Here is a 26,084-nt window from a genome sequence, read left to right on the forward strand (position 1 = left end):
GGCATTTCTGCTGCTGCTGGTGTCTGACCCGGGGCAGCCTGTCTGGGAATGGGGTAAATTCCTCATTCTTAACCCCAGACTGGGGGCTCCTCCAGAAGGGGCTGTGCTGGTGAGGACAGAACCTTGGGAATATCCCAATTCTCCTGTAGGACCCTCAGATCTGGGCACTAATGACACAGGGGAAAGTGTCCAGCCCAGGAGCTGGAGGGGCTCTGAGGTCCCTTCCAGCCCAAACCATTCTGGGACTGCCTGCATTAATTAGAGCCTCAATTTGGAGGATAAATGATGAGAGTGGCTGCAGGAGTGTGAGGAAAATCAGACCTCCATGTGGAGATAAATGGCCTCTGCAGCCTGGAAAAGAGATTTGCAGTCTCACGAGTGCCTGGGAGGATTAACTGAGTGTCTGCCCCCATCCAGGTGCTGGAGAACACGCCATGAAGTTGTCAGAGGCAAGTTCAAAACACACAAAATAGGCACCTCTGCTCTGCAAAATTGTCTGTGATTTGCAAATTGGCTTTTTTGCTCTAGAGTCAGATGTTTGCTGTGTAGGTCTTACCCCTCACAGAGTATTTTTGCTTTACAGGGTGTGATTTGCAGGCTCCTTGTTGACTTCTAAGCTCATTCAATTTATATTCCGTGTCCAAATGGATGCAATATTAACTGGAGTGTCAGATTTTACAGCTGGGAAGGGCTGCAGGTTGAGAAGTGTCAGGGTGGATCCATGAGCTGTCTGTGTCAGTTTGAAGATGCCTCATACAGACCTTGAAAAATTGCCGTGTCAGCCCTGTTGTTTCATATTTACTATTTTTGGCTGGCTGTGCCTTGGGCAGGGGAGAGTGTGAATTGGGTGATGATCCTACAGCAGGAGCAGTGCTAGCGCTGGGCTCCTGGCCAGAAGGTTTTATCCTAAAGAAAAGGGCTAAGCTGGGGGTGTTGCACAGAGCAGACAAGCTGCAACACCAGACTCATGTGCATAAGGGAATTGTTTTGGAATGACACTGCAGTCAGAGAGAGGATTTGAGCTGAGGAACTAAGAAAGAACCCAAACCCACAAAAATCCATTTATTGGTTCAGTTCCTGCTTAGCTTGAAGCCTTGTGCCCTGACCCACATCTCTGACATACCTGATGCAATTTGAGGCATTTTTTTACGTCATGTTCATCACTTAAAGCCTCTTAATCCTGGGGATCTTTTCCTCAAAAGAAGATAAAAACAAGCCACCATATTTGTCAGGCTCTTCAGTTTTCACAGAGTTCAGCAGACCATATTTTCTGGGATGGGTTGGGATCCTGTATTCTGCTGGTGGAGATGTCTGATCAGGATTTCTGATCTGCTCTCCCTGTTTCCCAGCCCTGGCAGGACAATGCCTCAGGGCCATGGCGTGTGTGTCCTGCCCTTGGGAAGGGCTGGGTGCAGCTGATTCCCAGACAGGAGCCTGCACAGCTGCTGCATTTGGTTACTGCAAGGACAGTCCCCTTCGTTCTGCTCCAGTTCTACTCTATTTTTAGGTGATTTGGCTAAAAAAGCCACCATTAATGCTCAGAGCTTTGGATTTCCAGTGAGCTGCTGGAAGGAAAGCATCTGATAATATCTGTGTGCCAAGGGTACTGGAGGATTTGCCATCTCCAGCCTCCTTTTGCAAGGACAGAACCCTGGGACACCACAGAATCGTTTCCCCCTCCCTCACTGAGGCCATTCAGCAGCACCCAAGGAAAACTTCAGAACATTTTCCAGCAGTCCCTCCTGGCTGCGGGTGCCATGCAGGAGGAAACCCACTCCCTGGCATTCCTGGCAGAGGAGGAGGCAGCAGGGGGAGCAGGTTGCAGCGTGCTGGCCCCCGGGGTGGCTGTTGTGATGTTTTATGTGGTGCTGAGGGGTAATGGGGAGCAGATGGCGGCGTGGCTGGAAAAGCTCATTGCTCCCCTGCAGGGCCTGATGGATTCCAGCATTCCAGCAGCCAGGCCCTGATGGGGAACAGATGGGGCTGCAGGGCCAGCTCCGAGCTGGGCAGCTCAGGAGAGCGTTCCCAGGAGAGCGTTCCCGGGGCAGCGCTGCCCTGCAGACTGAGCTGGCATTCCACGTGGCAGGACTGGCATTCCAAACGCCCCAGGGGACAGGGAGGCAGGGGGATGGCGGTGCCACCACTCAGGATGGCAGTGGTGCCACTCAGGATGGCAGTGCCACCACTCAGGATGGCCACCATGCCACCACTCAGGATGGCAGTGGCAATGCTGGGAATGGCGGTGCCACCTCTGGGAATGGCAGTGCCACTGCTGGGGATGGCAGTGCCACCACTCAGGATGGCAGTGGCACCACTCAGGATGGCAGTGGCAGTGCTGGGGATGGCAGTGGCACCATTCAGGATGGCAGTGGCAGTGCTGGGGATGGTGGTGCCACTGCTGGGAATGGAGGTGCCACCATTCAGAATGGCAGTGCCACCACTGGGGATGGCAGTGCCACCACTGGGGATGGCAGTGCCACTGATGGGAATGGCAGTGCCACTGCTGGGAATGGCGGTGCCACTGCTGGGAATGGCAGTGCCACCACTCAGGATGGCAGTGGCACCACTGGGAATGGCAGTGCCACTGATGGGGATGGCAGTGGCACCAGTCAGGATGGCAGTGTCAATGCTGGGAATGGCGGTGCCACTGCTGGGAATGGCAGTGCCACCACTGCAGATGTCAGTGCCACCAGTCAGGATGGCAATGACACTGCTGGGCATGGTAGTGCCACTGCTCAGGATGGTGGTGCCACCACTCAGGACCATGGTGCCACTGCTGGGGATGGCAGTGCCACCTCTGGGAATGGCAGTGCCACCACTCAGGATGGCAGTGCCACTGCTCAGGATGGTGGTGCCACTGCTCACAATGGCAGTGCCACTTCTCAGGATGGCAGTGCCAGAGCTCAGGTTGGCCATCATGCTCCTGGTTGATCCACATTGTCAGACCAAGGAGAAATTCCCAGTGCCACAGGCAGAGCGTTGGCAATGCCACCAGCTCTGCCCTGGCTGCCCTCACACACATGTGGCACATCCTGGGGGCCTCTCTCCTGCCCTGGCAGCAGGCTGCCCTCAGGTGGGCTCCACCTGGCACCTGGGACCCTCCTGGGGGTGGTGGCATCCACCAGAGGATTTGGACGTGGATGGGGCTTGGAGCAGCCTGGTCTAGGAGAAGGAAGGAGGTAGAACAGGAGCTTTAAGGCCTTTCCAACCCAGTCTGTGATTCTGGGATGATTTTATGGCTGGATTTGCCCCTTGGATGTGGGGCCTGTGCTGAGGGCCTCATTGTTGGTGTAACTCACACCTTGGGACTGAGTTATGCCCTGCACACAAAGTTAGTGGTGTTTAAAACAATATAAAGCAGCATTTCTTGAAGCTGCTTGCTTTAAAAATTGCCCTCTCCTCCTATAAACGTATTTATTGTTTGCATACTTTTTGTAACCCAAACTGAAGAGGTCAGGCAAAGGAAACGGAGGAAGCTGAAAAAGCTTAGACCCAAAATTTAAAAAGTTGCATCCATTCCTTATTGGTTCCATGTTTATGCATGGGTTTGATTCTATTTAGGAAATTTATGAGCATATTTTTACTCCTATTAACAGATTTCATTTAATAGTAAAGGATCACAATGTAAATCAAATAACAGATTAATTGTTCCCAGAGCCGGTGACTCTGTGCCCTCCTGCTTCAGCCCAGCATGTGAAGCTGGAATAGGTAACAATTAACAGCTCTGCTGACATTCTCCTGCTTATATTCTGTTCCTTTTCCCCAGGCACAACCACTCGGTTGTGAACTTTAAAACTGCAACATATATTCCCTTGTTCCCTGCAGGAGAAAGGAGCTGTTGCTTATTCCCTTGCTGAAGGCAGAGTCGGGCCAAGAGCTGGGCTGAGAAATGTTCCTTGGCTGAGGAACATTTCCTTGGGGTCCTGATGAGCCTCCTGGGGCATTTGGTGACTCTGTGGGGTGGGTTTGTGTCTTGTGGTGCTCTTCACATGTTCCTGTGTTTCCAAATCCTTTTCTTGTGGTACTTGGACTCTCCTGCCAAGGCTGAGGAAGGAGGAGAACCTGGCAGATAATGAAAGGAGAGGAGAAAATGCTCTTAAACTGCCAGAGGGCAGCGTCAGGTGGGAGATTGGGAAGGAATTGTTCCTTGGCAGGGTGGGCAGGCCCTGGCATGGGGTGCCCAGAGCAGCTGGGGCTGCCTCTGGATCCCTGGAATGTCCCAGACCACGCTGGACATTGGGGCTTGGAGCTCCTGGGACAGCGGGAGGTGTCCCTGCCATGGCAGGGGGTGGAATGAGATGATATTTAAAGTCCCTTCCAACCCAAGCCCTCCATGATTCCATGATTCTGCTGACACTGGAATAACTGATATTCCCTGTCTGAGGTGGAACTGCTGGTTCATCAGGAGCTGCTGAAAGCTGCAGGCAGCAAACGTGGGCTGCTGCTCAGCCAGTGCCAAACCCAGCACATCAAACAGAGCAGAGCAGCCCTGAGGAACTGCTCAGCTCATTCCAGAGCCTGGGAGATCGTCTGGGATGGAGCTTTCTGCAGTGGTAGTGACAAATGAGTGCTGCAGGTCTCCAGGAGCTTCGTGCTCAGCCAGCCAGGGCTCTGCTCTGGAGCTGCCGTTGATTTTGGCATGTGTCCTCAGCCCCCGTGTGCTCCTCAGTGGCACCAGCAAAACCTTGCTAAGCACTTTCTCAGGAGCTTCCCCACAGATCCTTTGCCATTTTTTATTTGCAATATTCAGGAATGTCCTTCCCAGCCCATCAGATCCCACCTGGGTGCCTTTTCTCACCAGGGGCTGCAGTCCTGCCCCCTCTGCTCCCAGGTTTTTGTCAGGCCATGTGTGTGTAACTGGCAGAGTAATGGCTGTGTTCCAGGGAGGAGGAAGGACAAGCTGCCTGCTCCTCTTCACCGTGGCTTGGGGTCATTTTTAGCTAAGAGTCATTTCCCATCTTGAAACATCAACTTTTCACACACATGGCCCAAGGCCAAGCCTGATTTCTGCTTGAGTGCATGAGTGAAGGTTATTTTAGCATCTGTGAGGGGTCTGCAGTTTGGAAAAGCATCTGTCAGCAGCCTCCTTGGAAATGTCACTGTGTGTTTTCATGTGCTCCAGGATCCAGGATGGCTCTAATTAACCCCTTTGGCTTCCCAAACTCCTCTGTTACAGTGAACACGAGCACTGGCAGGTTTGGGTGAGAACTGGCAGGTTTGGGCAACGAAACTCCAGTTTTCCCCATAGCCAGTAATCCACGCGTGTGCATTTTGTGCCATCATCCAAGAGAAGTGGATTTATGCCCCGTTTTTCCCTGCTGGGGTGTGCTGCTCATGGGCCAGCCTTGCAGGGATGTGACTCAGTCTCTTTCTGTCCTGGTGAGTCACCGTGGGGAGAAGGGGAAGGAAGAAAATGCTCAAAGAAAATCTCCTAACTGGAAAAATGAGTTGTGACTTTGGAGAAAACGTGAGTAAGCAGAGATGGTTTCTGGATCTCCTGACAAGGAGAGGCTGAGAGCAGAGGCAGCCTTGAAATGCATGGTTTTAACATTTTCCATCTAATCAAGTTGTGAGTGCATAGGAGGGAAATGTAATAAGTTCAGTATTTCGTGTAAACGTGTGACATGTGAGGAATGAGTCTACCAGAGGCACAAAAGAATGTGTTGCCAGAAGAAAGTGTCAGTGACCAGATTGTCACTGAAAATGCAGAAAATTTAAAAGTGGGATGTTGGAACCTGCCAGAAATGCTACAGAGAGGCTAGGAGGCTGTGAGGCTGGGAGCAAACCTCCAGGAGCTGGCAAGGGGAAACCATTTCATCGTCCTGGGATAAAGCTGTTTGGGTTTGCTGAGGAAACAGCTTCCCACTGCCAGAGGGCAGGGATGGATGGGATTTTGGGAAGGAATTCCTGGCTGGAATGGAATTCCCAGAGCAGCTGGGGCTGCCCCTGGATCCCTGGCAGTGCCCAAGGCCAGGTTGGACATTGGGGTTGGAGCACCTGGGACAGTGGGAGGTGTCCCTGCCATGGCAGGGGTGGCACTGGGTGGGCTTTGAGGTCTTCTCCACCCCAAACCATTCCATGATCTATAATATTTAGCAAAAGCAGAATTGTGCATCTCAAGGGCTCCATTTCCAGTTCAAACCATCACCTCAGCAGGGACCCCACAAGTGTCAGCCCCACCTGGCTGGCGCCTGCTAGGGCAGGGGTTTTCCAACAAACTTTTTAAATAGGATAAGGGGTACACAATTTGGATGGATCTGATTATCTGATATCCCAAATGCATCAGAAAGCACAAGGACTATGAACAGCCTGGCTGGGCTGTGCTGCCCCTCCTGCATTTGGCAGTAAAGGGTTACTGGGTGAGATCTGAAGCACTGAACACTAAATTTCTCTCCTGCTTTAAGGGTGCAGACACATCAGTGCCCTGCTGACTGCAGGAGTGCCCCAAATCCTCAGTGGAATGTTTCCTCTCTGCTTTGTAGCTGATTTTAACGTGCCATGTATGTCTTTGCAGACTCTGTTCAAAGCTGTGTGGCAAAGCTGTTCTTCAGCTGTGCCCTGAAGGGCCACTACTGCCTGTACAGCAAATCCAGCTTCACCCTGGTGAGCCAGCAGCCTCCTCTCTGGATCCACATCATGTTCCTGTTCCAGCAGGTGAGGGCCACAGCCACCAGGGCCACCCCTGGGCTGCTCACTTGGACGAGAGTGGCACATGGTTACACTCATTACACACACCTCTAACTCACTGTGACCATTTGTGATCCCTCAGGAGCTCCTTCCACTGGGCTGAAGTTATTTTGTGCTGTGTAAGTTTTTATATTTGTGTTAAATGCTCCAAATTCAAACTGGCTGGGGAGATTGCAAAGTCTGAGGATAAAAAAGTGGGACCAAAGCATATTGTTCTTATCGAGGCAAAACTTCCAGCAAGGCCCAGGTGCCTTGGAAGCAGCCAGGAACTGGCAGTGGATTTTAGGGGAGCAGCCCCAACCCCAAGGCTGCAGGAGGAGGTTGGAGTGGCAGAACCCACTGGGGTTTTACACAGAGGTTTGGACTGAGCAGAATTTGTAAATCTGCTCACTGCTGTTCTACCACCCTTCAAGGGATTTTCCTGTGTTTCATTTTATTTCCAGCAACAGCCCAGTACTTGCACACGTGTGGAATTTCCTAACGGGTCACAAAGAGTGTGAAACTAAGAGAGAACCCTCCATTCACACTTCAAGGTGCAGCAGGTGGGGTTTGAGCTGAAATACAATGTTCAGTTCTTAACACACACAGAGCCTTCCACTGCAGCTCATCCCATCCTAAGGCAGCATTGGGAACACCCAGGATTTATCCAAAATGAACACAGTGAGGGATGCTGTGGATGGAACAGCCTGAATTGCTCTGCCCTGTGTGTTTTCCTAGAAATAAATACTTTTCAAGAACACTGGTCAGTTAATTTAAAAAATAATAATGGAGAGTTCTACTGTGTTTCAAAACTCTTGGATAGAAATTGGGAAATTATTAGTGCAGGAGAGCAGGATTAGGCTGGGTGAGTTTGCTCAGACACAGGAGACAGAAAGTCCATCCAGGAATCCCACGTTTGAAGGATATTACCCATATTGTGAAATCAAATATTTGCAGTATGGAAAATCAGATTTGTCGTGCACTCTTGTCTTGGCTCCTGCATGTAAATGCATTCTTTAATTAAAAGATCACGGAGGGGATAGAGGAGAGGCACAAATGTTCTCAGCCCCAGTGCTGCTGTGCCACTGCCTGTGTGAGCAGTGATGAGCAAAGAGCTTGGGGCTGTTGGGGTGCCAGGGTCACTCCTGTCCTGTGGCTCAGGGACTCTGGGGGGGACAGCAGCCCCCAGCAAGATGTCATCCTGTCCTGGGGATGTCCAGGAGCTGCAACCTCCTGCAGCCCCTGCTGAGAATGTCCTGTGGAGTTCTCCTGCTGTGTTTCATCCTGCTCTGGCTGTGCACTCACAAACTGCTCGTGCCACTCGAGGACTGAGAGCTGGAGGAGCTCCAGACAAACTCACAGAGCCCTGTGAGGCACCTCCTCCTTCTGGCTGGAAATGCCAGCTTTTCCCAGGGGATGCAGCTCCCCCAGGTCTCTGCGTGGTTCACAGAGGCCAGTGCTGCTGACTGGTGGTAAATTCACATTTCAGAAGGGAACCAGGTCATGTAGTGGCCATTGAAGGGGAATCCTCGGTGAGCCACAGACCTCAGAAATGTGGGATTGCAATAAGATTCAAAAAGCCCAGAGGAAATGAGATGGTTGATGTTGTATCCAGTTGTGAGCCCATTGATCCATCAGAACTCCCTGGGGAGAGCTGGGCTCACCCCTGGCTGTCCCACTGGGACGACAAGATGCCCTTTGGTAACACCTGAGTGAAAAACCACCTGAAATCATTCCCAACCTTTTCTGCAGAGCCTGTTTGCAGAACCTCTGTCCCTACAAAGCAGCTCTGTGCAAGTCCTCAAGGCCCTGTGGGAGAAGACACAGCTCAAGGGGACGCACAGCTTTGAGACTGCCATGATCCAGTCCACCTTCCCACACCAGAAGGTAAGGGCTTCCTTTCCTCACAGATTAAAAGAGCAGAAGGGCTTGGCCCTGCACTTGGGAACATTTGCTCTGTTCAGGGGTGTTTTGTGCTGTGCTCTGGAAGGTGCCCAGGCTGGTTCTCCACCCCTCCATGGCATCAAAAGCAGGGATGCTGCACAGGTTTGTTCCTGCTCACAGTCTGGAGCTCTGGACTCAGCTCAGCTGCTGCTCTGGGGTGTTGGGCAGCCCCTGGAAGTTCACCCAGCTAAACACAGCCCTGGATTTTATGGAGTTATTTGTCTGCACATGTGCCATTAGTTACCCCCATCAGCTGAAGGCATTGCAGCCCAAAGCTCTTTTCTGTCTGAGGATTTCAGTGAATGCTCTTTCCAAGCTATTAATCAGCTGCTTGGAAAAGGCCACTGTAGGATTGGAAAACAAATATCTACTTATTTCCGAGCATCTCCATCCAGCTCAGTTGGATGAAATGAGTTGTCAAACATGATTTTATAAAACACTCTTTCTCAGAATATTGTGGGCATGAATATGGTGGTGGAATAGGATTAAATTACCAAGATTATGGCTGATTTAAAACCAGAGTTTTGTTAGGAACACCTTCTAACAGTGTGGTGAAGAAGTGGGAACTTTTGCTGGGGCTCAGAGGAGTGGGGGACCCCCACATCTGAGAGCAGCTTTGGGGCCAGTTTTACTCACAGAGGAGCTGTGCTAAGGATTTGAGCTGCTGTTGAATCCAGGCCTGGCTCATCCAGAGGCTTTAGAGCAGCTTTGCTGCTCAGCACGGGCTTAACTCGAGCCCCTGGCAAGCTCCACTCATCCAAAGTCAGAGCTGGTGCAGTGTGAAGGGTGTGGGGGAATGCAGAGCTCAGGGCAGAGCTGGATGTCACAGTCTCACAAACCCTGAGTTCTGCAGCACTCCACTCCAACAAACTAAAAATGGAGCCCCATCTCTGTCTCTAGAAGGCCTTTTACAGATAAACTGTCCAATTAAGAAATGACACCTAAATTATTTTTACTTTTAACTCAATAACCAACCATCTGTGGCCTGCAATCAGGACTTTTTTATCCAATTACACAAAACCACCCAAAACCACAGAGAAGGAGGTGAAGAAGGACCAGCCTCCACCCTAAAACCTCCATCTTCCTTTATATCTATTCCTGTATTCTAAACCCTTAAACTCAGAGTTTTCACCTGTGATATCACACACTTCTATCCAAACTCCACCCCCCAATCCCAGTTCCACCATTCCATTTTGGAAGCTTCTCCACAGCCCCAGGTCAGTGCAGAGTTCTCCTGGGGGTCAGTCCTGGCAGCACAGAAAGTCTGGAATTCTCAGCAGCCAGGGTTCCAACACCTTGCAGGTCCCACAGCAGCAGAGCTGGGAGGGGGATCCTGGTCTCTGCAGGCTCAGGGATCCAGCAGGGATTGGAGCAGGGAGCAGCCCTGGAGGCTGAGGGACAGCTGGGACCCCTCTGAGCTGCTGTGACACTGCAGGGTCCCCTCCTGGGCTCTGCTCTTTGCTGCTGGATTCACTTCCTGCTTTTGCTCTGTTTATTAACACAGAACCAGAGTTTGTTCTGCTTTTGTTTACTACTAAAAGCCCAAGTTTGTCTCTAGTGCGATTTCCATTCTGTTTTCTGGGAATGAGGACTAGAACTGCCATAAAGAAGGTTTTCTTTAGCTTTTGCAATTCCAAAAAAATCTGCCTGGGACATTGCCTGCATGACCTAGTCCTTAGTTTCCTCGGCTTCTGTCATAATTGCAATTTGTCATCTCAGAAGTTCTAACAGGACTTCAGACAGTGTGAATTATTGGACAAAATTATTGTATTTGTTGGTGTTATTCCTCTGCCACTAGTCTAGGAAGCAAAATTCTGGGGGTGTGGTTGCTTCATTAAGTACAGCACTTTTAATTTTCAATGGCTTGAAGTGTGTTGATGCAAAGGCAGCATCAACACTGCCATATTTGAGTCTAAGTTTTATGCATTGTGTTCTAGCAGAGTCTGAAATGCTTTTTCAGGCTGGGATGGGGTATTGGGAAGGAATTCCTGGCTGGGAGGGTGGGCAGATCCTGGCACAGGGTGCCCAGAGCAGCTGTGGCTGCCCCTGGCAGTGCTCAGGGCCAGGCTGGATGGGGCTTGGCGCAACCTGGGACAGTGGAAGGTGATCATTTTTTTTCCAATATGGATTCTAAAGCATTTTTCAAACCTGGAGAGTAATGTTTGACATCAGTGCTTCACTCCAGACTGAATTCTGAGAACTGCCTTCAGCTGTGGTGATCCCTGGAGCTGCACTGAGGGCCTGGCTCACACAGAGCTCGCTGTGTTCCACTGGGCAGCCTCTCCATGCCACAGAAAACATTTCTTTGTTCATTCAGCACGGCTCGAGATGTTCCAGGAGCAAAGCACTTCCAGATGTGGATCCTCCCAGGTTCCCTGGGCTCTGCAGAGCTCCTTATCAAAGCCCTGTGTGTGCCCAGCCCAGGGGAGCTGCCTGAGCTGTCCTGGCTCCTCTGTGCCACCTCCCCGTGGCAGCCCTGGCATGGTGACTGCTTTACTGGCCCCTCAGGGATCCCTTTGTTGCTCAGCCCTGCAAGAGCAGAATTAACATTTTTGGGCCATGGGTTGCTCTGTTCTCCCTCTCCTTTCAGTTCAGGTGGCAGAAGGAAGGGCCACGTTGGCACAAGGAGCTCCCTGAGCTTTTCAGAGTGATGGAGCACAGGGATGAGATAAATCCCTCCTCTCCAATTAGGCTTTCCCCAAGCTTCCCCTCCTGAAATAAATGGTTCCTTGCAGGTTATTACAAGCATGCTGGAGCACAGAGTGGAGCAGGCAGATTTCTGCACAGATTTCAGTGGGATTTTCTCTCTTTGTGGGATGGGGAAGCTCCCAGGCTTGTCCCTGTGTGCTGTCACGTCCTGCCCAGCCTGTGGACTGCAGTGCCATTGCTCTGCCCATCCTGTCCCCCCCAAGGTGCCAAGCTGGAGCTGGCAGAAGGCCCTGGCCGTGCTCTGCTCCCTCTCCTTCACTCCAGCCTGCCTGGCAAGGCTGGAATCCTGTGCCCCTTCCCAGCCTGTGCATGGTGATGGGCTGAGCCTGGCAGGGGATGGGGTTTTCCCCCGTGTCAGTCCGTGTTTTCCTTGGCTGCAGGATGCTGCTGCAGCTCTGTGACCCCACACCAATACTGGGAGGGTTTCTAGGGGCTGGCAGTGCCCTGGGTGTTGGCAGTGAGGGACCTGGCTGCTAAACAAACCCCAATGTTTATGTAGGTGTGAGGTCAGAGTCTGGTTTTCAATAAAATCACCGGCTGTAAATCACCCTGGACAATGCAGTGGCATTAATCACTCACAGGGAGTAGCTCTGCCTGTTCTGTGCCCAGGGCTGCAGTGCTGTGTGTGTCCCTTTGGGCAGGCCACCTTTCCTTGGTGGGTGCACAGTGCCACTGCCCTGGCTCAGGGGGGGCTGCAGGGGCAGCAAGGTGCCCAGCACTGCAGAGTGCCACCATGGAGCCTCCCGGGGCACTGAAACACCCCCGAGAAGGGGCAGGGGAACCAAACCATGGAATCCTTCCAGCTGGAAAAGCCCTCAGACCACTGAGGTGCTCCAGACCAACCCTTCCCCAGCGCTGCCAAGGCCACCACTGACCCACGTCCCCAGGTGCCACATCCACACAGCTTTTCAATCCCTCCTGTGACTCCACCACTGCCCTGGGCAGGCCTTTCCATGAAGAAATTTTCCCAATATCCAATCTGAGCCTCCCCTGGCAGAACTGGGAGCCATTTCCCCTTGTCCTGTCATTTATTCCCTGGAAGAAAAGCCCAGTCCCCCTGGCTGTCCCCTCCTGTCAGGAGCTGTGCAGAGCCAGAAGGTCCCCCCTGATCTCCCTTTTCTCCAGGCTGAGCCCCTTCCCAGCTCCCTCAGCCTGTCCTCATCACTCTCGTGTTCCAAGGTGGTTCAGCTGTTGGGAAAAGTGCTGGGCCAGGCTGCTGACAGCAGCATGGAAGAGGAAAAACAAATCCCAGACTCTTCCCAGTCCCTAATTCATGGATCAGCTGCTACTGCTGGTGGAGAGAGAGGGACCTGTCCTGCCCAGCTCAGTGCCCAGCTCAGTGCCCTGCTCAGTGCCCAGCTCAGTGCCCAGCTCAGTGCCCAGCTCAGTGCCCTGCCCAGCTCAGTGCCCAGCTCAGTGCCCAGCTCAGTGCCCAGCTCAGTGCCCTGGCCCCTTGTCCCTCTGCAGGAAACGTGGGAAGGACCCCCTGTGTCCCTCTGGATTTGGGGTTCTGGTGCTTCTTCACCTCATGGGTTTGGTTTCTCTCCTTCCCTCCCAGGACCTGGAGAACATTCAGATGCACCTGGAGGAAGTGAGGTTCTTTGATTTATTTGGCTACAGCGAGGAGGCAGGAGCCTGGCAGTGCTTCATGTGCAACAACCCTGAGAAGGCAACAGGTACAGAGGGGTCCTGCCTCTGTCACTGGGGGGCTGCAGTGTGTGGAGTGGTGCTGGGTGTCTGGCCGTGGTGGGGAAAGGGGAAACCAAACTTTCCAGTGGCTATTTTAATTGGAATTCTCCATTAAACTCATCTTTGGTGAGGGAGTCAGGCCCAAACCGATTTGGTGTGTGCATAGAGGGACACAACCCCAAATCTGGATCATCACTGAGCTGTGGGGAGTGGGAGAGCTCTGCACTCCTCCTCCAGATACAGGATTGCATCTCCTGGAGCACATCCCAGCTCCTCTGCAGCCCACCCAGCTGCCACAAGTCATGTTGGCACAGAAACAACACCTGGTTCCTGCTTTCTTCACTCTCAGAATTATTTATTTAATAGAATTTGCTCCACCGTGCACATCTCCTTAGGGACATGTGATTAAGTCTTATAAAGGCATAATCCTTCAGCTGTATTGGAGAAGAGGGTGAGTGGAAAATGGGAAAAGCCAGCCTTTTCCCCAGGTATGACCTCCTGGTGCCCTGCTCTGGAAGCTCTCTGGCAGCTGGCAGTGCCAGATGAGTGCCCTGGCAGGCAGAGGAATCTTGTTCTCAGATGCTTTCTGCCACTCCATAAAAATCTGACCAATCCTGGCCAAGAATTTGGACTATTTTGGCCAAGTGTTTGAATAATTGGCTGTTCCAGAGATTTATTCTAACAGTTAGTGTCTCTTCAGACTGCATCGACCCCAAATTTAGGAAGTGGCCAGCTGCTGCTGCAGGCCAGCCTGTCCCTGCTCACTCCATGGCTGTTTGAGCATCCCCAGCTCCTGTGGGACTGCAGGACCAGGAAAGGAACCCTGCTCTGAGTTAAAACTTCATCTCCACAGAGCTCTCAGTGTGGTTCCCCACCACGTCAGGGATGTTGAGTGATGAGGAAAACGAGACTCTTGCTTAAAATGTCAAAGCTTAATGAAGCAACTTTGGTCTGAATTTCCAAAGACATTTAACCAGTCCAGCCTTGCCTCACTCCTGCTTTCCTGGCTGTACTCTCCTTTTCATCAGCAATTGCTCTCTTTGCCTCAGTTTAAAAGAATTTTTGTAAGAAAGGCTCCTTGTGAGTATCACGATTTGCTTCTGAGCTCCAAAGGCCTTTAGAAAACGCAGAAGATAAATCCCCTGAGTGGGTCATGTGAAAGCTGAGGAAAGCAACGTGGAAGAGGGAGCTCAGTGGAATAAAAATTTGCAGGGAGTGGCAACTCCACCTTTGTATTGGTGCTGCAGAGCTGTGGCAGCTGGGAAGGGTCGTGGCAGAGTGGGAGACCCTGCAGGATCTCTCTGGGTTTGTAGGATCTGACACAAGGAAGGATTTGGAAGTCTCCTTGGATTGGTAAGGAATTTAAAGGCTGTGAAACATCTCTTATTTTCATTCCAGAGTGTGAAAGACCCTTTGAAATCTGAAATACTTTTGAGAGGCCAGAAAGCAACTTCTTCCTCTCAGCAATTCTGTTTAGCAACAGAATTCCTGTTGAAGAAGGAATTCAGAAGCAAAATTGTTTTCTATTATTGTCTGCTGGGTTTGCTTAATGTGGGGTTTTGTTGCATTTTTTGGATGCCACATTGCAAGATGCCATTTATACTCCAAACTTGGGCAAACACTGCCCTAAAGCCCTGGCCTTGCCTTGGGATGGAATTCCCAGGGAAGCTGGGGCTGCCCCTGGATCCCTGGCAGTGCCCAAGGCCAGGCTGGACAGGGCTTGGAGCAGCCTGGGACAGATGAAGGTGTTCCTGCCATGGCAGGGCGAGGTGAGATGACATTTAAGATCCTTTTCAGCCCAAACCATTCCATGTTTCTGTGATTCCTGTCTGGCTGTAGCTGGGAGGTATTTTGGGGCTGGAAGCTGTGTGGAAAGAATCAGTTAAGCAGAAGCAAAGTGGTTGATGCACCCACAGTGACAACTGGAGAAAGTTCAGCTCCTTCTCTCGCATTCTTCTGGTGCCAAAGCATGTCTTGTACAACCACACTTTTCCAGAAGTGCTGTTAAATCACCCTGAGGAGCAGCATTCCCACAAACCCTGCTGATCTGCCCTGGGCTCAGGGGAGGAACTCCAGCTCACAGCATCCTGTGTTCCATTCCAGCACAGCCACCAGGCACCTGGAGTGCTGGAAAACACCAGGATTCCTCCTGTTGGGACAAGCTGGCTGCTGGGAGCCTCATTCCAACACAGCCCCCTGGACTCAGAGTTTGGCTCCACGAGCTCTTGCACAAATCATTCCACAAAACCACCGAGAGCCGGCGAGGGAATTGAGGGAATTCCAGCTCCTTCCCCCCTCTGGAAGCTCACAAAGACAGGCAGGGATCCCTGGGGGCTGCAGAGGAGCCACGGGCAAGGATTCAGGACTGGGGAAGAACTGAGGGTGTTTGGGAATTCCTCTGGAAAACTGCAATTCCCTGGGAAAGCCAACACCACCTTAACTTGGGAATACATTTATCTGCCTCCTGCAGTGCCAGCTATCCAGAGAAATGAAGGAGCCCAGCTCTAATCCTGACTGGAAAATCATAAAAGTGGCATCCAGCAATCCAGGTTTTCAGCAAAACCCAATGTGGTGATTAATGGAAAAGAGCAAATCCATATTCCCCGAGGTTAATTGCATTTATCTGCCACACATTCCATTCTTTCAAGTTCATAGGGGTTTATTATCACTGAGATCATTCATGAATTCTTGTGGAGGATTTTATGTTTCATCAAATTCAAGATTTAAAGCTTTGGGTTTTATCTGTCTCGAGTTCGTCTTGGAAGAGTTTGGAGGGTTTTTAACTTTTTATTCAGTACCCAAACTACTTAGAGCTGGATGTGCTGTAGTTCTGCAAAGAAAGCAAGATGGAAAGTAGAAATTCCAACAGACACCTCAGCGGGAGCTACTCAGGGTTAAACTGGAGTCAGTGTGTCTATATTAAGGTGATTTAAGAAAAAATGGGTATTTCAAGACCTTTAGACCTTTTCAAACTGAAAGGAGAGAGATTTAGAGAGGATATTGGACAGGAATTGCTCCCTGTGAGTGAAAGCTTTCCCACCATGAGGATATCAAGCACTGGCACAGCTTGCCCAGAGATGTTGTGGAGATTTTTCAAGTCCCACATGGATAAATCCATGAGTGGCCCATTCTGACCCCATGGGTGACCTTGCTTGGAGCTGGAGGAGAGACCCCTCAAGATCTCTTCCAGCTGAGATATTCTGGGACTCTGTGAAATCAACCGCAAGGAAAATAAGCAGAAGGACTTAGAAAAACATTGGGAAAGAGCTCTATTCTTATCGTGCTTGAATCTCTCTCTCCCAATCAGCCCCTCAGACACGCTGGCATCAGATTCATTAGGGCCACTTTGGAAGCTGCCACCAGAACTCCCCTGGGCTTCCTTGTGGTTGTGGATACACAGGAGAAGTCCTCTGGTAGCATTGCCTAAGTCACTGGCTCCTTAAAAAGATATCAACATTTCTTAGCAGATCCTGGGTTTGAAAGATTTAGGCCAAAATTGCACATTCACTTCCCTTCTCACATTGTGCTCCTGACCACAAATTATCTCAGTCTCATCTGGTCCCTGAGCCTTTTGTGCTTTACCCCTCTTTGTCTGGTTGAAGCATGTTACTGTGGCTCTGGAATGGGATTGAAGGTGTTCCTGTGTAACCAGGAGCCAGGCAGGGAGCAATATTTCACAAAATTGCCAGATTTTTAGTACAGGGGACACTAAAACATGGTTCTGTCCCACTAAAGAGTGTGTGGGGAGAGGGTGCAGCCCCAAACCAGCCTCCTGGGAGATGTAGCCCCTTTTGCAGTGACAATATTTAAACAGGGAGAAGCAACCCTCTGCTTCTCTCTGTCCCATGCCAGGCCGGGTGCTGTGATAGTGCTGGCACAAAAATATCCAGGAGAGTTGTGGAGTCGGGGCTGAAGTGGCTGTGTGGAGCAGAGCACGGCCTGCTCCTGCTGCAGCAACCCCAGCTGCACTTCCCCCCGGCACTGAGGCTCTGCCAACCCCCTTTTCATTCATCCATCTCCTTCCAAGCGTTCCCTGCCTGCAGAGACAGAAATATTTATGGTCTTTCCTGAGGAAATTGCACGAGTCCACACTGCACCCCCCGCCAGCCCCGCTGCCAAGGAAAACAGCGCTGGGGGAAGGACACATCCTTTATCTACAGCTGATGCCTTGTCTAGGAGTTGGTTTGCCCTTGTCCAGACGGGGGCTGGGTGCCCAGAAAGCCACAAAGCCTTTGGCACTCCCTTGGGTGGCACTTGGGCACCCTGGGCAGCCTGGGGCTCAGGAGCCGCCCATGGCAGCGAAGGCTTTCAAGGAAAAGCGATGCTGGAGGGACGTGGGGCCTGGAGAGCGGCCAGCCAGGGATCACTGCCCCTCTGACAGACACTGGGGTGGGCTCCAAGGCAAACATCCCAGCCAAAAACATCCCTGCTCAGACTGACTGTGCCTGCACTGCCCTCTGGTCTATCTGGTCCTTCACGGCCCGGCCATTGATGTAAAGACAGAAGAGAAAGGAAAAAGAAACTCCTAGGAGACATTAGGGCTTTAAACTGCTGGAGAGCAGGGTTAGGTGGGATCCTGGGAAGGAATTCCTCACTGTGAGGGTGGGCAGGCCCTGGCACAGAGTGCCCAGAGCAGCTGAGGCTGCCCCTGGATCCCTGGCAGTGCCCAAGGGCAGAAATGGGTACTGCAGGGCTGGGAAGCAACGGAGAGGTGCAGTGGTGGAGAGGAGTTTGGGATGCTGAGGGAGGAGGAGAAGAGCTGGAAGAGGGGTGTGAGCTGTCAGCTCCATCTGCTCAGCCTCCCCAGCAGGACCTGAGCTGTGTGAAGTGAGAGCTGAATGCTGGAGGCTGGGAGGAGGAGGAAGGCAGAACAACCTTCCTGCAGCACAGCTGGGGAAGGGAGGGCAGCACTAACCCTGCCTGTGCTCCCCTCCCCAGGCGTGCACCAGGACGGGCAGCCCCTGATGGAGGGCAAGCTGAAGGAGAAGCAGGTGCGCTGGAAGTTCATCAAGAGGTGGAAAACGCGCTACTTCACCCTGGCTGGCAACCAGCTGCTGTTCCGCAAGGGCAAATCCGTGAGTCCCGGAGCGGCCCCAGTGTCACAGGGACACCCTGCGCTCCTCCCCGCAGCTCCCACGGCCGGGCAGCCCTCAGCCTTCCTGGGGCTGCTATTCCCAGGGGCTTCATCCCTCAGCCTTCCCAGGGCTGGAATTCCCAGAGCCTTTCAGCCCTCAGCCTTCCTGGTTCTGGTATTCCCAGAGCCTTCCATCCCTCAGCCTTCCTGGGGCTGGTATTCCCAGGGGCTTCATCCCTCAGCCTTCCTGGGGCTGCTATTCCCAGGGGCTTCATCCCTCAGCCTTCCTGGGGCTGGTATTCCCAGGGGCTTCATCCCTCAGCCTTGCCGGGGCTGGTATTCCAGGGGCTTCAGCCCTCAGCTTTGCCTGTTCTGGTATTTCCAGGGGCTTTAACCCCTCAGCTTTCCTTGTTCTGCTATTCCCAGGGGCTTCATCCCTCAGCTTTCCCTGTTCTGGTATTCCCAGAGGCTTCATCCCTCAGCTTTGCCTGTTCTGGTATTCCCAGGGGCTTCATCCCTCAGCTTTGCCTGTTCTGGTATTCCCAGAGCCTTCATCCCTCAGCTTTGCCTGTTCTGGTATTCCCAAGGGCTTCACCCCTCAGCCTTCCTGGTTCTGGTATTCCCTGGGGCTTCTATCCCTCAGCCTTCCTGGGGCTGATATTCCCAGGGGCTTCACCCCACAGCCTTCCTGGTTCTGGTATTCCCAGAGCCTTTCATCCCTCACCTTTGCCTGTTCTGGTATTCCCAGGGGCTTCATCCCTCAGCTTTCCCTGTTCTGGTATTCCCAGAGCCTTTCACCCCTCAGCTTTGCCTGTTCTGGTATTCCAAGAGCCTTCACCCCTCAGCTTTGCCTGTTCTGGTATTCCCAGAGCCTTTTACCCCTCAGCCTTGCCCGTGGTGGTTTTCCCACTCACAGAGTGCCTGGCAGGGGACAGTAAGAGCAGCCATAGTGCTGCCCAGGAGCTGTCACTGCTGGGTCCCCAATTCTCAGGGGACATAAGGACCATCTCATTCCATCCCCGTCCATGGCAGGGACACCTCCCCCTGTCCCGGGCTGCTCCAGGCCCTGTCCAAGCTGGGACCCGCCAGTTTGGAGCCCTCAGCATTGTGCTGACCCTGCCCTGTCCCTGTGCCCCAGAAGGACGACCCCGACGAGTGCCCCATCGAGCTGAGCAAGGTGCAGAGCGTCAAAGTGGTGGCCAAGAAGCGGCGGGACCGGAGCCTGCCGCGGGCCTTCGAGATCTTCACGGAGAGCAGGAGCTACGTGCTCAAGGCCGAGGACGAGAAGAAGGCCGAGCAATGGCTGCAGTGCCTCAGCGTGGCCGTGGCACAGGCCCGCGAGCGCCAGAGCCGCGAGGCCACCACCTTCCTGTAGCCCTGGGGCCACCAACCCTGCCCCACGGCCACCCCACACCCTGTGGGGAGCAGGGAGAGAGGGAAAACTGCCCGCAGAGCCTGAGGGACAATGGCACCTCCAGTGCCACCGTGGGGACACCACCCCAGGAGCAGCTGCCACCTTCCCTGGGGAAATCCAGGGGGTTTTCTTCAGCCTGGTGTCCTAACCAAGCAATGTGCTTAGAAACCCAACCCTGAGGTGCACCAGGTCTCTGACACTGCCAAGACAATGCCAAGAGTGAGGACTTTCTGCTTTCCTCAATCAACTCGATGTAAAAAGTTAATTTTCCTTATTTAATCCCGGTGGACTTTATCCTTTTATTGTTTATATGTGCCTGTGCTGCTGCTTTCAGGTTTAAATTGGGAAACTGAAAGATTTTGTATGGCTGGAAAATAATTTTAAATATTTAACTGGTTTGATTTTCCCTCTTTTTTCCCGCTTTTGCTCTACTTTGTAACTGAATGTAATTTTTCAGTTTTCCTTTTTTTTTTGTTTTTTAATTCTCTTTTCCATTCTGTAACTTTTCAAAATTTCTGCACATCTGGAAAATTCCCAGTTTGTTCAATGTTCTTTGTTACTTTCAAATGATTCCAAAGTGCAGGAAGGACTGTAGAAGAGACTGAAAGGAAAAGAGGGGGGCAAAAGAAAAGGATGAGAAGTCACCAAGTGATGAAATGAGCTCAGAGATCATTCAAGGCTGAGTAGAAATAAAATTTGACATTTTCCAACCTAGCAAAATGTATCTTTGGCAAAAAAATGTTGCCGGAAATGTGGAAAAATGAGGAAAATCTGTTTTTTTTCTGTACCTTCTACTCAGTGGATGCACAGGGGCAGGGATGATCCTGGCCTTACCCAGCCTGGCTGTGCAGTGTGTGGGGTGCAGGATGGGCCTGAGGCTGGAAAGGGAGTGGGAGCTGAGGGATCTGCCAGGGTGGTTTGCTTCCTGCTCCCTTTCTGTGGTCGCTGCACAGGTTTCTGCCCCAAAGCTGGGAATGTTGTCCCACAAAATGCAAATTCTTGTCCTTGGAGTCTGTCCCTCAGGAGCACTGAGTGTTCCTGGCGTTTGTGTCCCTGGCTGCCAGAGCTCTGTCGTTTGTTATCCTGACAGGTGAGATGCCAGTGCTTGGGAATGAGCATTTACCCAAATTAGAATGAGGGAAAATCAATTTCTGGCAGCACGGGAGTGCCTGAGCTCTTCTCAGGGCCTCACAGGACTGGCAGCTGCGCAGAGGAGTTCTCAGCCTGATCCATCCAAACACCCTCAAACCTCTGGGGAGAAACCCTGGACTTGGAGTGAGGACCTGCCACAGCCAGGGAAAGGGAAGTCAGGCTGAGCTGAAGAGGCTGTTTGCTTTCTCCTCCTGGGCAGCTCTGCGTTCTCCTGCTTGGCTTTCTTCCCCAGAATTTTCAATCCCTTCCCATTCTGGTGGCCCCAGGGGACATCGGTGCTCCAGGGGACTTGCAGGAAGGTGGTGAGGCCACAGATGGGCTCAGCACAGGGAGTGCAGGGTGGGGAGCAAAACCAAAAATACTCAAAACTGCCTCCAGGCTTCCCAATGCTCTTGGGAAAGACGTGAAATGTTCAGATTCCAAAAAATCCTTGTGTCAACTACAACTACAGGGGGACGGGTGTCAGATCCTGCAATGTGGCAAAGTGATCAGAAGAACCTTGTTAAAGCTAAATTTGGTCACAGAAGACATGGAAGTCCAGCAGGGAACAGCAGCAAGGCCAGGGTGAGGATGGAGATGAGGAAAGGAGATTTCACCCATTTTATTTTCAACACCTGGACAACAAATCCTCACCTTGCCCTCAGGACAACTGAGTCTGTGGGGAATGAAGTCAATTCACAGGTGAGAACGTGGAATTTATCACCTTCAGCTCCAGAATTGCATCCTGCAACTGACCCTGAGTTCGCTGATAACAGTGAGTTGGCCATCAAAACCAATTTTACACACCAAATATTCTGTGTTTCCTGCCCTCAGAGCCAAGCCTCAGCCTGCCACCTCTGAAGAATGTCACTGATGCCGTGGTGTCACCAATGGGCTGCAGCTGGTGTGTGGGACCAGCCCAGCTCTGTGTCACTGCTGTCCCCTGGCCTGTCCCAGGCACTCAGAGCCCTCCTGTCAACCCCAGCCCGATGGCAGCAATATGGAATGTGCTGCCCTGGAGTCACACACAGCCCGGGTGCCATGCCAGGAAATTATTCCCTAAAATAGGGAGCCCAGCCACACTTCTCCTGACTTCAGTTAAAACTTGGAGGAAAATAAGACAGAAATTCAGCTGGCAGCTTCTTCCAGTCACCCTCCTAAAAGGAGAAACACAGAGATCACCAGTGCAGTGTAGAATGAGAGCAGGGAACTTCTCAAGAAAATGTGTAAATAGATTTTGTTGGTTCCTTTTCAAATAATATGTATCAGAACAGTTTGGATTTAAATATTCAAAACATTTTGGATTTAAATATCCAAACCAATTTGGATTTAAACATCTGAACCACTCTGGATTTAAGTATCCAAAACATTCTGGATTTAAATATCGACCAGGAACACGTTGGTAGCTCTGGTGGTGCAGTGTTTTCTCTTTTTCTTTTTTTTTTTTTGTTGTTTTGCTCATCCTTGCAGGAGCCATCCTGGTCCTTGGCAATGAGCATTGAGAGCTCATTGAGGCTCCTTGGGCACATCCTGGGCAAAGGGCTGGATGCAAACGATCTCCTCAGAGCCCACAGCTCCAGGACTGAGCCATGGAAGAGAGCCTCCAGTCCAAACCAGCACCCCCAGTCCCTTCCACACACTGGGGGCACAGACCCAGCTTTAGGGTTTAACCTGAACCAACCCAAAATCCGGCCCTGCTCATTCCTGAACACGAGCAATTTCCAAACCTGCCAAGTTTCACAGATCAGCTTTGCTTCTCTAGGGAACAAATCCTGCAAAATATTGGCTCCCACTTCCATCAGCGGGTTTCTGCAAGGAAAATAATCCATGTTTTCCTGAAAGAGCTGATGTCCCCCGTGACTCCAGGGCCACATCCCGTGCATCCTTCAGGGAGTCTGGGGGAGTGTGTGGCCTCAGGAACACCCAAAACCAACTGGGCTCAGCTGGGAGCGATCCCAGGGCTCTGGCAGGGAAGGGCTGGCTCACACCTCGGGCTTTGTCACCTCCCCTGGTGCAGGGGGGACAGAGCACAGGGCAGCTGTCCCCTGGCAGGGTGGGAGCAGCTCTGCAATCCACACAGTCCCCAGGGATCTGCTGAGCTGGACCCTGCTGCCAGTGGGATCGGGCTGGATGGGATTTCCTGGGAAATCCCATAGAAATGGGAACCATAGGCTGTGCTCTGCCTTCCCAGGGCTGCTTTGTGACAGCTGAGCCCAGCTCTGGGAAGCTTCCCAAGGAAATTTTACCCCACAGTTCCCCCTCCATCCCAAACAGAGCGTTCCCCAGCGTGTCTGATGGGATGGAACAGAGCAGCCGAGGAATGCTGAGGTGTTGCACGCAGGCCTCGCGTGCAGCACGGGATAAATGGAATTAGCTGGACATTATTTTTCCAGCCGTTCCAATTCCCAGCTCAGCCACCCATGGGATAACCTTGCCTGCTTCTTGTTGACAAGTCCTCTAATTCATCCTGATGCTGATGACTAATATTCCTTGGGTAAAATCCTTGACCTTGCTGAGGTCAAATGCAAAACTCCTATTAACTCTAATAGGGCCAGGATTTTCCTTGGCTCCCTGCATGTCCTGGTGGTACCTGCCCAGCTTCCTGCACTGCCAGCCTTGGCCAGCTGCAGGAACACAATCCCTCCCTCCCCACTGACAGACCCCCGGCTGGCAGCCAGGAGTATTTTGGTGAGAAGAGCTTCCCAAACTTTCAGCAGCATCAGGAGGCAGCTGTGCCTCCTGCTCCGAGGCCATCCCGTGGTACCTGTGGGGTGGGACCACCCAGTAGAGTCACTTCTGCTGTCTGGGGGCAACGACAGAATTCCTGCAGCTCCTGTGCTCCAGTGGCAGGAGGAAACGAGAAATGGGGTTTGATTGGGGTTTTTTTCCCCCAGAAACAACAGAGACATGCCTGCAGCAGTTAGGAAGGGTTTACATTGCACCTGTGAAGGAGCAGGACATTGATTAATTAGATGTCAAATTACAGCTACATTGAGTTGGCTCAATTATTCCATAAATCTCCCTGTTGTCTAATTAGGCAAAGAAAGAAGCAATCAGACTTGATTCATTTGACTGCTTCACTGAAATGACCTGGAGCTCTCCAAGCAGTTTGTGCTGGGGTTGGTTTTGCCAGGACGTGGATGTTCCTGGCTGGCCCCAGCTGGGACCCCCAGTCCCCAGCCCAGGTCTCTGTCCCACCCCAGTGCTCCCAGTCCCAGCCCCTCCAGGGGATCCCCCAGGCAGCCCTGACAGCTCTCTCAGGACATCACCAGATTGAGATTTATTTGCTTCTACAGATGTGGACACTGTGATATAAGCATTGTGTTCATCTTCTCTGCATATCGCCTCCCCAGCCCTGGAGGTGTTCAGTGGGGCTGGCACAAACCTGGCATAAAGACAGATGGCCCTGCCCGTGGAACAAGACAGTCTTTGGGTCCCTTCCAACCCAAACCCTTTTATGATTCCGCAAAAATCCTGGCATTTAAATAACTGCAACTATTAGGACACACCAAAATCACTTGTTTCTTTTAGGTCAGAAGTAAAAATACATTTACACAATAGCTATTGTTTGAAAGCCAAGATTTGTCTCCTGATCTCTGCCCCTGCCCTTCCCTTCCGGCTCCTCCTCAGCAGGAACATCAGCGTGGTGGCTGTGTGTCCCAGAGGGACGGATGGGGACATTGGGTCCCTCCCAGCCAGGCCAGGCCCTTGGTGGCAGTGCCACAGCAGGTGGCTCTGTGGGCTCAGTGGCACCACGGCCACCCCGGGCACTGCTCAGCCACTGCCTTGGATGTGGTTCCACCACCCAGAGCGTGGGTAAAGGTCTTTGGAAACCCAGGATGACAGAAGTAATGCCAATGCCTCCGGGTGAGGAGCAGAAATCCCTGTTTTTCACTGGCAGCTCCTGGTGGAAAAGATGTGTCTGTGAGAGGTGTTGTTTGGAGGGGTTTTGTAAAGGGTAACTTTGCGTCACCACCAGCGCTCCCAGCAAAGGCTCCAGGCTGCCTGTGCTGGGAACAGCCTTTTCTGGGGGGAACAGCAGGAGAAGGCCTCAGCCCAAGGGAAAACATTCCTGACCAGGGCGTTGGTTTTGCTTTGAAGGACACAAGTGTGAGGAACCTTTGCTCCGGTGCAGTCGGTGTTTAGGCAACAGCAGAGTGTTTTTCCAGCTGTCCATGACTTTCCAGCTGGGACTTGAAAGACCACCTTGTCCCACCCCATCCCACACCTCACACTGTCCCAGGGAGCTCCAAGCCCCGTCCAGCCTGGCCTGGGACACTTCCAGGGACAGCTGCTGGTTCCAGAAGTCCCTCTGTGTCCCATGGCCAGCCAGCAGGGAGCAGGACAACGCCAGCACCAGGAAACCATGGAAGAACAGTGTCCACTAACACCTTTGGGCTGTTGCTGATGTTTTAAAGCCACAGTTCCCACCCAGCCTGGTCGCTGCAGAAGTCCAGAGAGGTGCATCTTGTTTTGATCATTACATTTTGGGTTGGGGAACGCAGCTTGACATTAAATCCAAAAATGCCAGAAATGCCTTTTGTCCACCAGTGGTTTTCAGCAGCTTGTTAAACACTCACAGATTGTTTGGGCAGCCTAAACCCTGACAGGGCTGTGATGGAGACAGCTTTCCTTGGTTTGGGATGTGTGAGGTTACACAGCTCTCACTCCCTCAGCCATCGCTGCATCCCAAAATGTGGCTTGGGAAAAGCAGAGTGGTCAGCTGGACTTTGCCAGAGCTGTCTGGAACATTCCCATTGATCACTGAGCACACAAGGGTTTCTGGGCTCCTGGGGAGTGGGCACAGACAGAAGAGTGCCTGGCTCCCTGTGCTGACAGAGCTCCAGCTGCAGCACTTAGGCAGTAACGTGCAGGTGCAGAGGGATAAACAATGTGGGCACGGAGAGGATGAGCAGGATTTGCTGATGGAAGGAGGGGATTGTGGCTCAGCACTGCTGCGTGGGGAGATTTTTGGCTCACAGGCCAAAACTATGGGGTGGGAGAAGTCCACCTTAAAGAACAACATGCTTGGCTCTGATCCATGAAGCTCCTGGATGTGCTGGAAGCTGGGGGGTGACCTGGAGAAAGCCAAAGTGTGGCCTGCTTGGTCTTGGACTCCTTGAGAAGAGTCCCAGGAGCAGGATGTCTGCTCATCTCCAGGAGGTCCCAACTGGTCCCACCTCCGTGCAGTGCTGCTGTGCCAAGGGAAGCAGGTGAGTGTCCAGCACCGGGCCTTTGGTGTTATCCCAGAGGAGCCAAGAGCTTTAGGGACGGCCTTGCTCTGCTCCAGACATAGAGGGGAGGAGAAATCAATAGTTTGGGGGAGCCCAGCCTGTGAAATGCACCCATCTGAAATCCTGACTTGGTTATTTTGGTGTGGTGTGGGCCCGGGAGAGCCAGCACTGCTCCATGCATGGCTGAGGTTGTGGTTGTTCAGCTGGCTGAGCCATGCAGCTT

General features: G+C 52.2%; 1 protein-coding gene across 17 annotated transcripts in view; it reads left to right on the forward strand.

Moving 5' to 3' along the window:
• VEPH1 (ventricular zone expressed PH domain containing 1) overlaps positions 1-20,206 on the forward strand; it is a 57,570-nt gene extending 37,364 nt beyond the window's left edge. For 13 of the 17 annotated variants that reach the window (XM_072933460.1, XM_072933458.1, XM_072933459.1 and 10 more), the window contains 4 exons: positions 6,515-6,654; positions 8,419-8,553; positions 12,878-12,995; positions 19,221-20,206. In XM_072933460.1, the coding sequence (XP_072789561.1) occupies positions 6,515-6,654; positions 8,419-8,553; positions 12,878-12,995; positions 19,221-19,675 (848 nt within the window). In that variant the 3' untranslated portion in view covers positions 19,676-20,206. Of the gene's footprint in view, positions 1-6,514; positions 6,655-8,418; positions 8,554-12,877; positions 12,996-15,111; positions 15,737-17,946; positions 18,084-19,220 lie in introns of those variants that run through there. The other 4 variants (XM_072933463.1, XM_002187115.5, XM_072933462.1 and 1 more) reach the window with 4 other exon arrangements.
• Positions 20,207-26,084: the final 5,878 nt, after the last annotated feature.

The sequence above is a fragment of the Taeniopygia guttata genome, chromosome 9 (assembly GCF_048771995.1).
Source record: "Taeniopygia guttata chromosome 9, bTaeGut7.mat, whole genome shotgun sequence".
Classification (NCBI taxonomy): domain Eukaryota; kingdom Metazoa; phylum Chordata; class Aves; order Passeriformes; family Estrildidae; genus Taeniopygia; species Taeniopygia guttata.